Source organism: Sarcophilus harrisii, chromosome 1 (genome assembly GCF_902635505.1).
Source record: "Sarcophilus harrisii chromosome 1, mSarHar1.11, whole genome shotgun sequence".
NCBI classification, from domain to species: domain Eukaryota; kingdom Metazoa; phylum Chordata; class Mammalia; order Dasyuromorphia; family Dasyuridae; genus Sarcophilus; species Sarcophilus harrisii.
The window spans coordinates 589493174-589513344 of NC_045426.1; the positions used below are offsets into that span (position 1 = coordinate 589493174).

General features: G+C 31.6%; 1 protein-coding gene across 4 annotated transcripts in view; it reads left to right on the forward strand.

Moving 5' to 3' along the window:
* The window catches only part of OXR1 (oxidation resistance 1), a 568147-nt gene that overhangs the window by 505666 nt on the left and 42310 nt on the right, over positions 1-20171 (forward strand). For all 4 annotated transcript variants that reach the window (XM_031947111.1, XM_031947112.1, XM_031947113.1 and 1 more), the window contains 2 exons: positions 3468-4240; positions 17230-17398. In XM_031947111.1, coding sequence (XP_031802971.1) covers positions 3468-4240; positions 17230-17398 — 942 coding nt within the window. The remainder of the gene's footprint in view (positions 1-3467; positions 4241-17229; positions 17399-20171) is intronic.

Genomic DNA, 20171 nt, shown 5'->3' on the forward strand with positions numbered 1-20171 from the left:
CCTGAGGGATTGGAAAATATTTTCATGTAATCATTTTGGTCTTTATAACAGATCTGTGAGATTGGTAGGACAAGCAGTTGCCTTATTTTGCAGAAGAATTAAGGCTATGAAATGCACTAAGTCAACAAAAGATAAATAAAGAGACTGTTGAACAGTGGCATAGTTCTACTGAAGTTGGAAAAAGGAAAATTTTGGTAGGTCAAGCATATAATCCTTTCTCTTTCTTTAGCATTGATCTTCTACATTAGACTCTAAGCTCCTTGAAGGTAGGGAATGTTCTTTTTCCTTTCTTTATATCACCAGCACTTAACACAATGTTTAGCATATAATAAATAGGGACTTCATAAATGCTTATTGACTTGATTTGTTCTGTCTTCCAAATCAGGATTAGAGAAATTAGGTCAATATGGGATTTTATATTAGCAAGGCAGTTGTATGGAAGTTAACATTCTAGTTATTGACACTGGAGTTTAAACAAAGTAGTATATGCAGGAACAGATTAGTAGAGAAAATGAGTTTGGAAGTTCAGCTGTGTGTGAAGAGCAAATTTTAGTTTGGAAGTTACGGTTAGAGAGAAGAACGTACCAAAGTGAACATTTCAGAAGTAGAAAAATGCTTTATAACTAGGTGGTTGATATGGTTCATTTTGGCTTGTGCTTAGTCAGTTTGTCAGATGGCACAAAACTGGGGATTGCTGAATGACAAAATCAAAATTTTAAAAGATGTGGACAGATTAGAACATTGAACATGATGAAAATGAAATTTAATATCAATGAATCAAATTTTGTACTTGTTAAAAAAATCTTAAGAATATGAGAGATAGGAGAGGTATGGTTAGGTAGCATTGGAAATTGGAGAGTTATCATTAATGTAATAAGGGGGTCAAGAAAGGTAGTGGAATTTTTTGCTTCAGTGAATGGTCAAGAGTTCAAGACCAATGGCACACACAGCAATAAGTGTTGATTCTCTTATACCATGCCCTGGATAGACCACAGTCTAAAGTTTTATGTTTAGTTCTGGAACTTAAGTTTTCTTTAGAAAGAACATTGATAAGCTGAAGAATGTCTAAAAAAAGGTTTCAGGAAAAGGGAAAAGTTTAGGAGATTAGGCCATATGAAAATTAATTGAACAAACTGGTGATATTCAGGTTGTAGTAGAACAGTCAGGATTGGTAGTCATCGTAAAGATTTAAAGTATTATCTTGTGAAAGAGCATTTAGACTTGTTTTGGTTGATCTTAGAGGGAGAATTAAAAGCAAAATGTAGAAGTTTCTAAAAGTGATATTTAGATTTAATGTAAGTAAAACTTTCCAAGCACTTAAAGTGACATAGACTATCTCATAGATAGTGGGTTCCTCCCCATTGGAGGTTTTCAAATCAAGTCTGAAAGACATGATTATCAGATAGATTATAAAAAAGACTTCTTGATCATGTATGAAAGCACCTGACCTCTGAGATCTCCTCAAAATTGCGTTTTTGTGACAAAATTGTGACGGTAGTTTGATTCTGTCCTACTTTCTATATATTGTAAATGTGTTCTAAATCCAGGAGGGATTTCTTCACATAGTTTTTAAGGTCTTTGTTTCAATAATGTTGTGTGCTTCAGTGTTTAATTGTGTCTTGGAGGTAAGGGAAAGCATTTGCTTTATGTCAGCAGAGCATAGCCCTAGCAGGGCTAATAAGCTAAAAGGTTTTGTACCCAGTCATAGACTTTTGATTTTGGAGAGACTTCATTACAAGTTTAGTCACAGGCTGACAATTTTTTTTTTTCCTGCCATGACATTTCTCAGAAATTATAAGGTAAATCAAAGGGATTGTGTATGATTAGTTAGAGGCAATACTTACTTTGATGAAATTATAGAATCATAAATATTGAAGGCTTCGTATTATTCTATAGTATTTATAGTATTTTGGATATGCTCATTTAAATTAGTAGGTGATTTTCCTTTTCTCAAAAAATTTTCTTCAATATAATCTGTTTGATGCTATTTTAATCTTTATATTATAATCAAATAGTGCTTATAGATAAAGGGCTTTAGATTATAACAAGTACTAAAGTTTTCCTAGTGACTTATATGTAATTCTACTTAAAACATGAAATAATGGAATGAGATATTTTAGAAGGCAGTACACTTTACTTGAGGTCTTCCTGCTGAAATCAAATGAGCACTCATTTCATTATATTCTAGAAGAGAATCCTGTCAGATGTGGTTGAACTAAATTATTTCTGACATCCCTTGCAACTGATATTCTAAGAATATCTTTTTGAAATAGTTATACTTAAAATTTATAAACTCCCAGAAAAAAAAAAAGAAATAGTAAAAACTTGTAATATTTTATTATATTTCTTCTAATCCAATTTATGCTAATGTTTTATGGTATTTGGCATGTTTTCCTATTCATTTTCGATTTACTTTTAAATAATTTTCTCATGGGGCTTAACTTTAAAAATATCTGTTGCATTAATTTTCCTAATCAAAATATAGAATTCCATAGAGCTTTAAAAATTTGACTGTTTCGTAGCAGAATTTTTATTAAAAGGTTATCCTGGATTCATTTTAATTTTTCTTTTTCAGAGTTGTATCTTTTATCATATCAATAAGGCACTAAATTCATATTTGCAATTTGCAAATTAACCTCAGGATTACTTTGGGGTTAATGAGCTACCATTGTACATCTTTATTTCTGTGCTCTGCTAGATCAAGTTTTAAAATACATCATTATTGATTGTTTAACTAGGTTTGACATGAGTAAAATTAATGTATGTATTGGTGGTTGTGTTGTGTCATTCTCTATGGTATCAATTTAGGCAAAATAGGATATGAAAATCTAAATAGAGAAATTGGAGGTTGTGATTATTCACTTTATAAATGCATCTGTTCATAGTTTTTCTTAAAAACTAAACTCTTCACTGATGATATTCAATTTATAATGAACTTAAGTAACATTTCTACCGCATATATCTAAAAGTAAAGCAGAAAAAAATGAGTTTCTAGGATATTTGAACTATTCCAGTTGATTCATATTATATTTAAATAAATCTCAATATCTCTTTAAGTTTTGAAATATTAAAATATTTGCAAGTCCAAATTTCGTGCTGTATTTAGTTTTCTAGTAATTAAATGACAGATGTCTGCCTGAAGTATTCAAACCCTGTATTATGGCTGTTATTTTGGAGATGTGCAGATGAATATAACTGCAGATAGCCTTCCAAAGTACACATGACTTCCTCTGGTCACATGGAGAAAAAGGTTTTATTCAATATATTTTGATACCCATGCCTTAGGTGGAAAAGAAAGTGATAAAACGTTTTGATACTTACAATTTGTTGACAACTAAATATTAGAACAAGATGTATGTTTATATAATCATAAAAGCTTTCATTGTTTTTGATTCATTGATTAGTTTGTTTAAGATAAAGAGAAAATATTTTTAAGTATAGTAACTTTTATTTTTGTCTGCTGACAGAGAGGTAGATCAATTGTCAGTAAGGGATCTCTGCTATTTTAAGAAAATGACAAGAAGTAATACTGATGACATAGACTCAAGAATTCGGGATACAGGGAATGACAGCGCCAGCACTGCACCTCGGAGCACTGAGGAATCTCTCTCTGAAGATGTGTTCACAGAATCCGAACTCTCTCCAATACGGGAGGAGCTCATTTCTTCAGATGAACTACGTCAAGATAAATCTTCTGGTGCATCATCAGAATCTGTCCAAACTGTGCAAGCTAGTGCAGCATGTGTAACAGTCATTTCAGATTCTACTATTACTTCTGACAACTTAAAAGGTGGTATTGAACAACCCACCTATGATGTGGGATTACCGGGTCATGTAACAAATTTAGACAATCCTGAAGTAGCCTTAAAAGAAGATCCAATTACAAACATCTCTCAGCAATCTTTACAAGAAACAAAGTGCCACAAGGAAAATAATATGGGGGTCGAAATGAATACAAACAAGGATCTTACACTTTCTCAGATTTCAGTACATGGATTCGAAGATGAGAAAGAAAACAGTCATTTTGGAGAACTCACAGAATCTCAGAAAAAGGAAACTGTGAACAAAGGGAAACAAGGAAAGGAACAAATTCAAGACTCTGAGACAGAGGTGGAAGAGCTACGTAAACTCTGGAAAAGTCATACTATGCAACAAACTAAACAGCAAAGGGAGAATATTCAGCAGGTGTCACAAAAAGAAATTAAGCACAAAATAGCGCCTGCAGATGGACATATAGAAGGTAAGTGTTATGGTCTACCCAAAACTAATTTAGCTTATGCCAGAGACATTAAAAAAATTCTAGAATTCACCTTTTAATGACAAATGATATATTGCTTTTTTCCTCCTCAACTTCCCATTCCCAAATGCACTTTGTGCACACAAATACAAAAATGCACATACACACACAGCTATCTGTTCTAGGTACTAGACAAGCTTATGATGGCGTCAACAGCATCGTATGGAGCATTTGCTCAATTTTTTTCCTCCCTTAAGAAAATCATTCACAGCTATGTTTTTTTCTCATTTCCCTCTGTTTCTCCACATTCATATCTTAATTTCATAGCTGATAAACCTTTTTTTTCACCTACACAGACACACGTGGTAATCTTTAACTTTCTTCAGTTTCTTACCTTATTATTTCAAGTATTGTTCACAAAGATCCTTTCTGATTGTGGCTTGTAACTTAGGAGTGTGTGTATGTGTGTACGTATACATATATATATTTCAAAGGAAAAAATTAATTTTGAATAATATAAAAATGCTAATAATATTATAAAGATAAGTAATATAAATATAAGTAATGTAAACAATATAAAAAAGTAGTAACATAAGTAATATAAAAAAAATTATCACTCTTTTGGATGCTCTTTAGAGTGACCCAAAATTTCCTTAGAATCTCAATGTTTCTATCTTGTTTTATTTGTCTTCAATGAAATTTTCTTTCTTTTAACATCCAGAATCGAATATTGTATAATTGTTTTATTGTTTTTCTTTTTCATTTAATTATAGAATTACAAATGTTATATTTTTAAATACACACCTATAATATTTTAGCCACATGTTGACTTCATTAGGAGTTTATTTGACTAATGTGGAAACTGCTTTTCCATTTGTAATGTTTTTTTCATATTTCCTAAGTGATGTAAATAGCTAACTTAAAAGTTAAGTTTTTTCCTAATATATTATAATTAGGATTCCCTCCCTTTAGAGTTAGCATCTTCCTTACCTTTTCTGTTTATTCATGCGAATGAATATGTGAATAAAAAAAAATCTCTTAAGCATTTATTTTGTGTATTAATACTGTATTATAGTAATACAAAGGTGATAGTTGCCCTTGTCCTCAAAGAGCTTGTTTTTGAATATAGGCTTACACTCCGATTTTGAAGAGTTGTAGTCAGGAAGGAATATTTTGGCTTGTTAACTATAAAGGAGTAGACTGGTACTTTCTAGCAGCAATAACAGTGTTATTTTGATTTCCAAACTGAAAAAGAGGTAAAGGACAAGGAAGTTATGGAGGAAAAGAAATATTATGTGAATAAAGGAAGGCACTAGACAGTTAAAGTGGGTAGAGTTTTGGACTTAGGATTTGGAAGATGTGGGCTCCTTCAAACACCACCTCTGTGGCCCTTGGTAAGTCACTTAGCCTCTAAGGGAGTACTTTCTTCTTTAAAATGAGGATGATAATAAGACCTACCTTACAGGATTATTGTGAGGATCAAATGACATAACATATGTGTGGTACTTTATAAATGTTAAAAAGTGTTTTATAAATAAGAGCCATTGTTATCATCATCATTATCAATGATAAACTTTAGTCTTAATGAGTTTTTTGTTTTTATATCAAAATTCTCATTCTTTCATGTTTAATAAGTGTTTCCTGAATTGAATTTTGCTGATTATTATCTCTTAAAACGTTTTATTTTTTCATTCGTGTCATGGGTTTATATTTGTTAATAAGAAATCATGGTAAAATGTGAGGTAGATTTGGGTAATTTAAGTTAGAGAAATTTATTGTGCCCGGATACTTTATCCTAAAGGTGAGTTTTAAGTTTTTCATTCTAGAACAATAAACAAAACGTCTGAGGTAGGGTTACACTAGCCCTTTAGTCATCTAACAAAAATTTCTGTGATTTGAAAATAGTAGTAGTTATAGTAGAAACATATTGCTTATCTCCAGTATAAATGCTGTTTTCATCATAATATTTAGTTTTTACATAAATGATTCTGCCCATTTCTGATAGGGATTTAATTTAGAATCAATCATCTACTGAGTAAGTGTTAATTAAAGTTCCTGATATCTACATGGTGAGGTTAGCATACCAAGGCACATGTAAACTAAAATGTCAGAGACTTAGGACCTACAGAACTGTGTTGGTATGTAGTAGAAAGATGGGGGGCAAAACAGAATACAAAGAACAATGGTCCATAATAAACTCAATAATCTGAGGGGGATTTTTGAGTTTATTAGGGACCACTGCGCGCGCGCGCGCGCTCTCTCTCTCTCTCTCTCTCTCTCTCTCTCTTTCTCTGTGTATTCTGTGTGTGTGTGTGTATTTCCCCCCTGAGGGGGGGGGAATACACACATGTATATGCATATGTGTGTGTATGTGTACATACATACACACTTGCATATATACATACACACACATATAATGTTAGAAACAATAAACCAAAATAGGAGAACCAAAAGATTAAATGTTTTTAGGAAGTATTTTTGAAATTCAAATTGCCCAGAATGTCCCAAGAGTCTTTGTACAGCTTTATGTTTTAATAGATTAAAACTGTTTTTAGACTGTTAGAAAACCCTATATGAAATACCAGAGCATGGGCAGAGTAGGGAGAAGGGAGGCCAAAAAGAACAAAATAAGGGAACTGAAAAAAGTTTTAGGCAGACATGATTTAACAGCCTTGGATACAGCTTTTCTTTGCTGCCTCAGTGGATGCAAGCCTTCTTTTCGCATTCATCTGTCTTCTTATATGACCATGCTTTAGGCATGAGATTGAAGGCTTAGTAGTAGTCTGTATTTTGTTACATCAATGAATTTATATCTTATGGTTATACACATTGCTATCTATTCATACTCTGTCAGAGTAATTATGTCCATGTTCTTTCCCAAACTTTGCTTTAAAGAATGAATTTCCACAAAATGCTGTTGCTTTCCTTCCTAAGATCTCTCCCTCCCCTCCCCCAACACACACACACACACACACACACACACACACTCACATATTTTGTGGATACAGTGAAGCACTCAAGCTGTTCATCATGTAATTCCTCTCACTGTATGGCTAAACTTCTTGCATTCACATATAAATATCAGCATTTGGAAATGTATAACCTAAATGCTGTTGTCCCTTTGTGCCTTTACATACCTGCTACTTTGATTCTTTCAGAGTTATGATCTTTGACGATTCATGAAATATTATCAAAAGAAGAACTGTGCTCTTTAATTATTTATTTATTTTGGCCAGAAAAACATTACAATTATTGATTGTACAATTTCCTTTAGATCATTAATAATATCATGTTTATATGTTGCTTTTTTCCTTTTAAGATTTTCTAAGTAAAATTTGTATAGGAAAAACTACAAATTAGATCACTTAGAACTAGTGTGAAATATAAATTGCAGACTTCCATTAAAGTCTTTCTGTGATATGTCAATGTAGATATATTATATAATATAATGTCAAAGACTATTCCAGAAGAAAGCACCCATTTTAATAGGTCAATTTATTTATAGATCTAGTGACACCTCATATATTTATTATCTAAGAACCATGTGACTTTCTCAGATTACACCTGTAGTGTTAGAGGTTTTTATATCATTTTCAAAGCATATATAAAGGTCAAAGAATTATTTAATGGGTAAAAATAAAGATGTTTTTGAGAAGCTATTAAGGGAACAATTCATGTTTTTGATGAAATTAATTTTGACAAATTATTAGAGAAAATGTCAATATTGGACTTTTATCCAAGTATTTTGTATGTAAAATCCCTTGATTCCATGATAATAGTTTTAAAGCATAACATCCTTTATTTAAATTGTGACTCATTGCTTAATGGACTTCTTGTTACCCATCAGTGTGGGAAGGATTCTGTCTAGAGGCAGATGTGACTAAAACAATTCTTAACTCTGAAGAGATTATCTAATAACAGTGATAATGATAGCTAAAATTTGGTACTGCTATAAAGTTTGTATGTTTTCTCATTTGATTTCCCCAACAACCATCTGAGGTTTATAATACAAACATTTTTTAACAAAGGTTTTATGTGGTCAAGTACTATTTTCTCTATGTCCATTTTGCTTATTGAAGGCATACTATTTTAAAAACAACATGCCAACAAAATAAAAGAAAAACCTGAATATAACATTCAGAAAGAAAAGACAAAATTATTCCAATTTGTAGATTGTAGGATATTGTCCTTAAAAATGGAATCAGAGAAATTTGATTGAAATGATTCAGTTATTGCAAAGTAGCAATATTAAAATTAAATCCACAAGCCATCAGCATTTTTGGTTATTACAGTCACTTCTGCTATAACACGTTTTAAAAACACAAATTTGTTCCACTATGATTGATATATTAGAGAATATTTTAAACATACTATAAACTTCAAGTTTCCTTCCGCACAATTTCTTATTTAAGAAACAGAATGCAGAAAACTGCACCACTCCAAATGACTCACAAGCTGCATCCCCTCCGATGCCTACTTCCACAAGCAAATTCAGGTCCTTGTCAAGGTGAATGACATATTTATTTTAAATTTTCTAGTTCAGTAGAAGCTGTGATTAGGGCTTAGTAGGACCATATTATAACATCCCTACCTTGAACCCTTTTCCCTTCCACTATGATCTCCAACCTGAGGCCCACAGTTCCCAAACCCACAAATATTGCCACTAATTGTACTACTTATGTATTTCTTTACCATTTAGCATGTAATCATTTTATTAGGTTCCTATCATTTTATGTACATCTCCCTGAAGAAGTTTTAAAATATTGTGCCCATAACCATATTTTCAATAAGCTCTGTGGTTTTTTTTGTAGTTTGTATTACTTGATTTTTGGTTGGCTAGACAGCACAGTGATGGAGTGTTAGACCTGGAATCAGGAAGGCCTAGATTTAAATTCAGGCCTCAGACACTTACTAGCATGTAGCATTGGGCAAGTCACTTCACCTTGTTTGCTTTTTTCCTCATTTGCAAAATGAATTGGAGAAGGAAATGGCAAATTGCTCCAACCCACAAGGGGTCATGAAGAGTCAGATATGACTGAAAAACTACTAGACAACAATTTGTGATCTTGCATGTAACAAGTTATAGCAGAACTAATTTTATTAATAAGTCTTCATCCCCCCAGAAAGAAATTTCATTCAAAATAATTGTAAAATGTAAAACTTGGGAATTAACCTGCTAACATGAAACAAATGCAACTAGACAACACTTAAGAAGGAAGGTCAGATTTAAATAATTGAGGAAATAATCATTGGTCATGACGGGAGATTAAATTACTTTAATAAATTACTTTATAGAATTAGACAAAATAAGAATTTATATGGAAAAATGAAAAATCTAGAATTTTAGGGAAGTAATTATAGGAAAGTACAAATCATGGGAAGAGTTGTTACCAGGCCTCAAATGATACTAAAAGTCAGTAGTCAACAAAAATAGAAAAGCAGGTAAATTGAACAGAGTGGATAAGCAATAAATAGAATTAAAAGCAGATAAAAAATAATACCATAAACTCAATAATGCACATTATTCTATATTATTCCCTTTTTGACTTGGCTTCCTGGGAAAACTAGAAGGCACTTAGGCAGAAATTTGGTTTTGATCAGTGTCTTGTACCACACTTAAGCTGAAAACGAATATAAAAAGGCATTTCTTTTTTTTTTAAATTGGGAATTAACAAAACCAGGTACCTTTCACAACTGTGTCTAGGTGGGGAATTCTTAACTAGACAAGAAATGAGATGATCATAAAAGAGAAGACAAAATTTTGCCAAACTACTGACAGAAGTCTAAGCCACTTTCAATAGATAAATGATTAGAGAATATGAACAGATTAAAAAGATTTACAAAGCATAAATGACCGCACGAAAATAGGGTCAAATAATAAGATATTACAAATTTAAATCTCGTGTTTCGACATCTGAGTACTAGCAAAGATAAAATATTGTAATAGTTATTGTTAAAAAGACTATGGGAAAAAAAGACACTGAATTTTCTGATAGTGAGACTATGAAATGTTCTCGTTGTTTGGCCTATCAATTTGGAATTAGGTAAGAGAAGATTATTATTTGGTCATACTGTTTTATTCAACTAATAGGTATATAAACCAAGGAAGTTGGACAGAAACAGATACAATATATGCAAAAATATTCATAGCCATTATCTCTGTGATAGTAAATAACTATTAGATGCCCATCTATTGGGAATTTGCTGAAAAACTTATAAATGTAGTAGAATATTCTAAATGTAATATAAATGAAAAGATCTTAACTCTGAGTAGCTGGTCAACAAATAATGAAACATTTTTGCCTTCAATAAAACCTGCTGCAACTCCAAAAGGCAAGGGAATTTATAACATTATCTCAATTCTAGTTCACTCTATTAGATGTCTTTCCTTAATTATTTTCCTTTGTCATAAAGGAAGGTTCAGTTTTCTAAAACAAGAAAGAAGTAAGAGGAGGCAGGGTTGTTTATGTGTGTGTGTAAGAGAATGTGTATACACAGTATATATATATATATATATATATATATATATATATAGACATAAACACATATTACAAATGAGTAATATGAGTCCCTAGGAAGCTAAATGATTGAAGATCTTGTAACTTATCAATTGCTGGACTGGACTTGGGTCTTCTAATTTCGAATTCACCTATTTTTCTATCATTTATCACAAAATAATAATATTAAAGGATTAGATTGGATTTCAACCTTGTTCCCAACCAGCAGTTTAGAATCTTTAGTTTTTCTAAGAATGTAATATTACTAATCCAGGAATTTGCTGGCACAGTGTTAACTTTTGGCGGATATATCTTTTCTCCTTGTATTCATGTAACTTAAGTATCAGCAAGAATTAACCCAATTTCCAGCTCACCTTATGGTGGGATCCAAGACACATTTAAATTTACAGAATGTAATATATTTGAAGCTCAGACCTCTTAAACTCTACCAAAGGTAATCTAACAAGCCGAGTCATTAGATTCAGGTTCCACTGATACAAATTTTTCTTAAGGATTGATTGAGAATTATCATAATTTAGCATGACTAAGATTATTCTTACCTTCATGAAATATTTCAGTATACATAGTTTCCAAGGAGATAGTTTGATCTAAAAGTAGGATTGAACCCTGCAAAAAGGTGCTTAGATAAAAATTTTTTATTTTATTTTATGTTAAAATAAAATTTGTTATAAAACTAAATTATTCCAATTTGTGTGAATAAATTCTGTTGACTTAATGTAAAACTATGGAAACAATGAAAACAAGCTACAAGTTAATATATAATATATCTGAGAAACTGGATTTCATTTGGGAAATTTATATATTCTGCTTGGGTCAAACTACATGTGGAATTTTGTGCAAAGGAATGATATTGATAAACTGGAGATTAAACAAAAAGTCATCTTGATCAGTTGAAAGACTTGAAAATGGTTAGAAGAGATGACTTGGGAACATATTTGGTATCTTCTAGATATTAAAAATGTCTTATGGAAGTGATATTAGATTTGTTTTGTTTGGATCAGTGTTTCCAAGAAACAAATCAAGATATGTCCAGAAAACTTCCTAGCAGTTTGTCCTGTCACAAAAAGGAAAAAAGTTTTATTAAGTTTTTCTTCATGGAAGTCTTGAGGTATAGCATAGATAACAATTTAGCAGGCATATTGTGGGAGGAGATTTTCTGTTCAGGTAGTTTGGATTATATGAGTTCTGTGACACCTTCCAATTCTGAAGTTAATTTGTTGTTGTTCATTTGTTCAACTATGTCTGAATTTTCATGACCCCATTTGAGGTTTTCCTGGCAGAGAGAACCAGAGTAGTTTGCCATTTGCTTCTTCTTCTTCTTTTTAAAAAAATCTTTTTATTTTCAAAATATATGCATGAATAATTTGACATTGACTCTTGCATAATCTAGTGTTTCAGATTTTCTCTTTCTTCCCCAAACCCGCTCTTCTAGATTTGCCATTTATTTCTTCAGCTCATTCAGAAACTGAAGCAAATAGGGAGTTACTTCTTCAGAGACTTTTGCTAGTAAATATCTAGGATTTGAACTCGGGTCCTTTTGGCACTCCATCCTCTGTGCCTGTCCTAAAAAAACATAGCTGGCCTTTTTTCCACATACCTCCTAAAATTAAAAGCATGATGAAAGATGTTACAAAATTCTGTTGTTGAAAGAAATCTCAGAAGACTCAGAAAGTCTTAATCCATTTAATTCTTTCTATTTGATATATTTATTAAAATAAATGCAAGCATTTTGAAGATGAAGACTTAACTCTCCTTTGTGTTCATTAGCTAAATAGTTTTGCAAATAACTAATCACTCCAGGCAAAATATTTATCTTATAGGACAAACAGCTTATTAAAAACTCAGAGCCTATGTACAGAAAGTTTTGATGTTTAATTTTAAGAAGTTAGAATTAAAAGTATGATGTTAAAGTATATTTGGGAGATAATCAAAAATTCTGAAAATAATAATTCAGTCTATTTAAAAAAAGAATTAGGGAAGGGAGAAGTGTAGGAAATTATTTTGTACTTTTCTGACAGGTTGTGTCTGGTTCATGGTTAAGTTCTTCATGTCCATGCTCTTTTAGAATTTATTCATCTACAAAATTCTCCCTACTTATTTTAATGCATGCATTGAAAGGCATATTAGTTTAAATAATGAAATCAAGTAAATAATAATAACTACAGTTTTTATAATTAATAATTCTAAGCAGGGGATCACCTAGGTAATTTTGTCTAGTATCCTAATCTCCTAAATCTCATTTTGTCTAGTATTTTTACTTACCTGTCAAACTAATTCCCTAACCAAAATTGACAACAAATGGAAAAGCCTTAATTTAGATTTCAGCTTTTAATGTTCTCTATCCATGCTCATCAACTGCTAATAAATTCAACTCTTACCAAATTTTCCTATATAAAATACATTTCATTGAACTTGAAACTTATTCTACAATTTGTTGCATCCCTAAATAGTGAAATAAAAGGTAGATAAATACAAGAAGAGAAACCAAAAATAGAATAATTGAGTTGACTATATTTACATATTAACTTTGAAGGTGATTTTTATTTAGATATATCAGAATACCTGTTTTTTTATTTAATTGCCTCTCTGTTAACCTTTTGTTTTCCAAAACTTCAAGATAAGCAGATGTGTCCATAAATTCATAAGTCCATGTGATAGAGTTCCAGTTTACCCAAGAGTTCCAGTTGACCCTGGAATACTAGTTTTAATCTGGCATACCTGAGATCACTGTTAATTGTCCCTCTAAATAGCTAGTTTTAGACCTAAACTAAAAATAAACCAATTTGTTTTATATTCTTAGGAATTGGGATGACTTTGAATTGGATTTCCCAAGGGATTGGTATCCCTGACCAACTAATTAGCTCCTCAAAGGCATGGAATGGATTATTTTGTTTTTGTTTTTGTATCTTCAGTGCCTTACACAGTTCTTGGCATATATTAGCTCCTTAATAAGTCTTATCAGAACTAATTTGTAGATATAAGAGGTAAAATATGAAATTAATGGCCATTTTCTGTTATATTCACTTCATTTCTTTGCTTTTGTTTTGCCATATTAAGATGTAATTTTATTTTTACCAGTAAGATAAATCTGAACATCTAAGGTACCTTTAATTTTCCTATTTAATGTATTGAATCATAGAAGGCATGCATAGCTGGATATGGAGTGCATATGAACCTAGAGTTGGCTTCCAACATTTTATATTTTAATTCACTTAGAAGTTGAGAGGCAAAAACAGCCTGATCACACTCTTGGTTTTCATCTCTTTCTTTGAGAATAGTAATCAGTGAAATGAATGGCAATAGTACTTCAAGAAAGGGAATGGCAATTGCCATTTATTCATTGTCCATATAATTCTATGGACCCAGACCCAAACTCCCTTCCCTAGCCACTAAACTTCCTTATATGTTTGTTTTCTTTTATTATAACATAAGCTTCTTGAAGCCAAAGAATGTTTAGTTTTATATTGTATCTCTTGTGCCTAGTTTAATGTCAACTACATAGCAGGTACTTAATTGCTTTTTGATTTATTTGTTCATTGTCATATTGGGTTTCTCAAATTATGATTATAGCTAGAATCATTAACATTAGTTTTTAAATTGTCCTAAGAGATGGGATTCCTTGAGTTACTATACTAAGTAAAAGCAGATTCATTTTTGAAGTAACCAAGGATATAAAAACAATAGTTATCAAAACCATAGTCCTTCAAACAAATTTCTAACTTTCACTAAGTAATTTCTTTAAAAAAAAATTAATTGTATTATAATAATTTAAACCACTGAACAGATTTCTGGGTTTTTTTCCTTAAAATTAAAATGAAATGTTAATATATAGGACCTTACATAATATCTATAAATATCCTTGGAATTCTTATTTCTTGAGTTCAGTTAATATTAAAGCTTTATAAAACCAGTTTTTAGGTCAAAAGTTATTTTTATTTTAGGCCAAAAATTTTATTTTTTGACAATAATACTTTTGTTGTCTCATGCTATTTGGAGACTTTTCTAGAGATTTTTCTTTTTTAATGGAAAGTCATTCAAAATTTGCTGTATTGTTCTTTGCCTTCTTAAGAAAAAAATTACAGAACATAATATGTTTCGAATAGTTCGAGGTCATTCTTATTCTGTGCTTTAAATATTGATTATTGTCCCTTGAAACACATCATATTAAAAAGTTCATATCAATTTTCCTTTTGGTCATTTGCTTCTAGGAAGGATTTGATTGAAGCTGTTTCAAAGTTCATAGCCTTTATAGAAGTTTGATTTTAGAATAATTTGTACATTTCCTTCCATTTCTCTCCAGTTTTGAGGGAAAAAAAAAATTACCCTATAGATTTTCTTCTTTGAAACATGACTCCTAGTAAAACTAGCTAGTATGTGTCATAGCTAGAAGTAATATAATGACTTTTCTAAAAAAATTTTCTTAATTTAAACAAAAATGCTGGTTTTCTAAGTCTAATAGGGTTTGTAAAGCACTCTAAACGTTGTTATTAATTCATTTTTCAGTTAACTTAATGTATCCATTAGTGCCAGAAATTAAGTAGAACACAGTCATCAGATGCTTGTCACTAACTGGGGAAGGAGAAAATTATCTTCCACTACTCTATGCTGGCTAAGTAGTTTCTTTCCTTTTTCTGACATTAACTTACATTTCCCTCCCACATGGCCATTTCTGGTATTTTTCCAACTACTCAGAATGACATTGGAATTGTCCTGACCAAATTGAAGTTTATCCTGACAAAGATTTTGAAGTCTCAAGTCAAAAATTTCAAAAGAAGATAAAAGTCTCACTGTTTACTGAATCTTGATTGACTATGTAGTATAAATTATATAAATTTTGTGTGTTTATTCACATCTATGGAAGGGAGGGTAGTACTGAACTATCAGACTGAAATAGCTGTACCTTAAATCATATCTGTAATGGGAATATTAATAATTGTTATTTATTTGGTTAGTTGTTTTAATTGTGTCTAATTCTTCATGATCCTGTGGACTCTGTCCATGGGATTTTCTTGGCAAACTAGAGTGGTTTGCCATTTCCTTCTGAAGTGTTTTACCTTTTGCTAGAATCATTCACTGGGATCTTTCAGTCTTGGGTAATTCTGCAGGCTCATAGTTTCATTGAACTCTTCAACCTCCTCTGCCATGACTAGGTAGTGATCTGTAGGCCAACAGAAGTTACATGGCTTGACCAAGATAATTTTTAGATAGGATGTTTCTGAGGCTGTTTTTGAAAGCCAGCAAGTATTTTAAATATCAAATAAAATTGTGTATGTAAAGTATTTGTTTATTTTTGCCATATCAATGGTAATATATAGGAAGAACAATCTTGCTTTAAAATAATAATTAACTTTAACAGATAGCAGTTTAAGGTTTACAGAGTGCTTTATACATATACATAGGTACGTATATACATTCACACATGTGTATGTGCAGATACACATATGATGATGTTTGAGCCTTACCACAACCCTGTGGATTAAGTGCTGCTATTATCCCAATTTTACACATGAGAAAACTGAGGCTTAGTGCTTGTCACTTGCTTAGTGTTGTGCTAAAACACGTGAAACTGAATTCAGCATCTTATCCACTCTGCTACCTAAGTGCATATGGAAATAATGGGGGAAAAGAACAGAAGTTATATGTATAAAAAATGGTTAATATTGAATATGTAGTTACTATAATAAAACTTTGGCTAACAGAAATATTAAGCAAATAGACAAATAAAATATATATATTTGGTTGTGATTTGAATTGTGGCATTCTAAAGCTGTGAAAATTGAGGCTGTTGTAAGCCTTTTAGTCCATAAAATCAATACTTCAAATTTCTGGAGCAGGAAGTTGTTAGGGAAGTATTTTGTTTTCAGTGGTTTTTTAAAAAGTTGATTAAAGTTGTATGCACTTGCATACATGTGCTCATCTACCCTTACAGACCTTTTGCAGAATGCAAAGAATACCATTTCCCATTATGTGATAGTTTGTGTTGATTATCCTTTTCTTGTAATTTTCTAAGGGTTTGTTTTTTTTTTTTCTGGTCTCGAAGATATGGAAGAGAATGAGAATAGATATTTGTTTCTCATACTTTTGTTGGAATGAAAATTTGATTAAGGATGCCTTACTTTTTTCATGTTTGAAAACTTAGATTTTGCTATTTGTGCAAACTTTATGGCCCTTAATATTTGAAATAAGCATCTGAAAAGTCTTTGAAAAAGCATCATGTGTGAACATTTTCTGTTTCGTCTGTTGGCTTCAGACCCCCTTTGAATACAAACATATAGTTCTTTGAACATCTTGATGGTCTTGGGAACTTGTATCTATGATTTTTCAAAATACTGGTTATGTGGGAATTCTATTTACACAAATGCCTTTTAACAGATATTATTGGTGGTGAAATACTACCATTCTGCTCCCCTTTCTCCAAATTTAATAAATGATGTGAGATGATTAGACTTAAGTTTATTTATTTATCAATTACAGGATCAGGCTTTTTAAAAGAAAAGAGAAGACACCGATTGCATAAATTCTTATGTCTTAGAGTTGGAAAACCAATGAGAAAAACATTTGTATCTCAAGCAAGTGCCACAATGCAACAATATGCACAAAGAGATAAAAAACATGAATACTGGTTTGCTGTGCCACAGGAAAGGTAAGGCAATGACTCACTAACGGACTCATATCATTTCTCCAGTTAGTAAAACAATGACAAAGAATATCCATATATTTTTATAACTATATTGAATCTTTATTTTTTTTATTAAAACTTTTTATTTTCAAAACATATGCATGGATAATTTTTTTTCAAATTGAATCTTTAGATTATGTAAGTCAAGGATCTGTATTTTCCTTAGTAGGGATGTTCATTCTCTTAAAGAATATTGTCATCTCACTACAACTTAGTAGGTTATTTGTTTAGGTTTCTGAAAAAGGGCAGGGGTGGGGTGGAGGGATTGATCACTATCAATTTGTATCAGAATAGTAGCTTAGCTTATTTTGAAAAAGATTATATCCAGGTTAGCAATATAGTGAAATTTTCAGGACAGCTCAGAAGACCATTGAATCTAGAAGACAATAATCTACATTAATGAATACTAAATCCTTGAAATATTTATAGGGAAGAGCTTAGTTAGACTAGATGTAGGGCAATACCTAGGCTGTCACTAGACTTGTTATAAAGTGGTTCACGTTTTTTAGGGCTTGCCAAGTCTTTGAGAACCTAGCATGATCGACATGCCGTGGTCAATTAATAAGTATTTATTAAGAGCTTATAATGTGGCAAGCACTGTGCTAGGAAAAAGAGAGATAGAGATATAAATAAAACAAACCCTGTTCTCAGCTTGTATTCTATAATGGAATATAACATAAGCACCCAAAAGTAGATACAAAATAAACACATTATTTATTTGCTTTCAATTGGGTGAGGTGGGGAGAATGGTAAAGCTGGAAATATAATCTACATTTTCTAATTATTAGTCCAGTGTGTTCATTGCTGATTTTATAATATTTAAAATTAAATAAATTGATTATTGGATGAAAAAGTTTCTTCATTTTAAAACTCAACAAAGCAAAACAAAAAAATACATCCAAAATTTTTAGATCAAGAAAGATTGTAGGATGCAATACTAAAAGAGACTAGTTCATCTATTCTAATACTTTAAGTTTATGTATCAGGAAAAAAATTCAGATTTGTAAAAATATCAAGTTCTAGATTACATAGTGAATAGCAGAATTCAAATTGAGCTCTGTTCTTCCTGTTAAACAACACTATTCCTCCTTTAGGTCATCTGGCTTAGCATTTTTATTTTATTTATTTATTTGTTTGTTTGTTTATTTGTTTTGTCATAGCTTTTTATTGACAGAACATATGCATGGGTAATTTTTCAACATTGTCCACTCACTTCTATTCCAACTTTTCCCTTCCCTCCCTCCACCCCCTCTCCTAGATGGCAGGCAGTCTCATACATGTTAAACATATTAAAGTATATCTTAAATACAATATATGTGTGCAGATCTGTACAGTTCTCTTGTTGCACAAGAAAAATCTGATTCAGAAGATAAAAATAACCTGGGAGAAAAACAAAAATACAAATAGTTCACATTCATTTCCCAGTGTTCTTTCTCTGGGTGTAGCTGATTCTGTCCATCATTGATCAATTTGAACTGAATTGCATCTTCTCATTGTCGAAGATATCCACTTCCTTCAGAATATAACCTTATAATAATATTGTTGAAGTGTATAATGAACTCCTGGATCTGCTCATTTCACTTAGATGTAAGTCTCTCCAAGCCTCTCTGTATTCATCCTGCTGGTCATTACTTACAGAACAAGAACATTTCATAACATTCATATACCACTATTTACCCAATCATTCTCCAGTTGATGGGCATCCACTCAGTTTCCAATTTCTAGCCACTACATAAAGAGCATTCTTATTTTAAAGATAAAGATGTCAAGTTCCAGAGGGGTCAAGTAGTTTTCTCAAAATAGTTTTCCACATAGTAGATCTTCATAACTTTTACAAAAAGATTAATGGAGAAGGATCTTGAACTGAGGTGTGAAGGAATTTTTAGATATTCTAAGAATCAGATTTGAAGTAGAGTATATTCCAGGTATGGGAGATGGCTAATACAAAGGCACAGAAATCATATGTATGAGCAGGAGTAGGAAGGCCACATCAACTAGACTCCATAGACAGAATAAGGACAGTGATGAATAGGAAAGCAAATGACAAAGGTTGGGGTCAAGGTTGTAAAAAGCTTTAATTGCCAAACAAGATTTTTGTTTTTCCCTAGAGGAAATAGGGATCTATTCAGCTTTTCGAGGAGAGTGACAAGGTTACATTTGCATTTAAGGAAAATCACTTCACCTTCAATATGGAAAATGGGTTAGAATATGGGGCAAGATTTGAGGCTTAAATTAAAATCTATTACATTGTAAACTTTTGGAGGACAGAGACTGTCTTTTTGTATCTCCAGTGCTAAGCACAGTTACTGGAATGTGGTAGGTGTTTAATAAGTGTTTACTGAATTATTGAATTGAAGCAGGTAAAACAGTTAATTAAAAAGCTATTGCAGTAATCTGGGCAAGAGGTGATAAGGGGCTGCTGTGAATAGAAAAAAGATCTTTTTGAAATGTTTTTGATATATAAATGGCAAGTTGAAGCAATTGATTATTGCTATATATAAATAATAGAATGAGAAGAAAAACCTGACAGGAGAGATTGTAAACTTAGATGAATAGAAGGATATTGGTGTCTTTATTGTTTGTAGGAAAGTTTGGAAACTGGTAGATTTTTTTTTTTTTTTGAGGCAATTTGGGGTAAGTGACTTGCTCAGGATCATACAGCTAGGAAATGTTAAGTGTCTGAGGCCAATTTTGAACCCTGCTCCTCCTGACTTCAGGGCTGTACTCCTTCCACTGC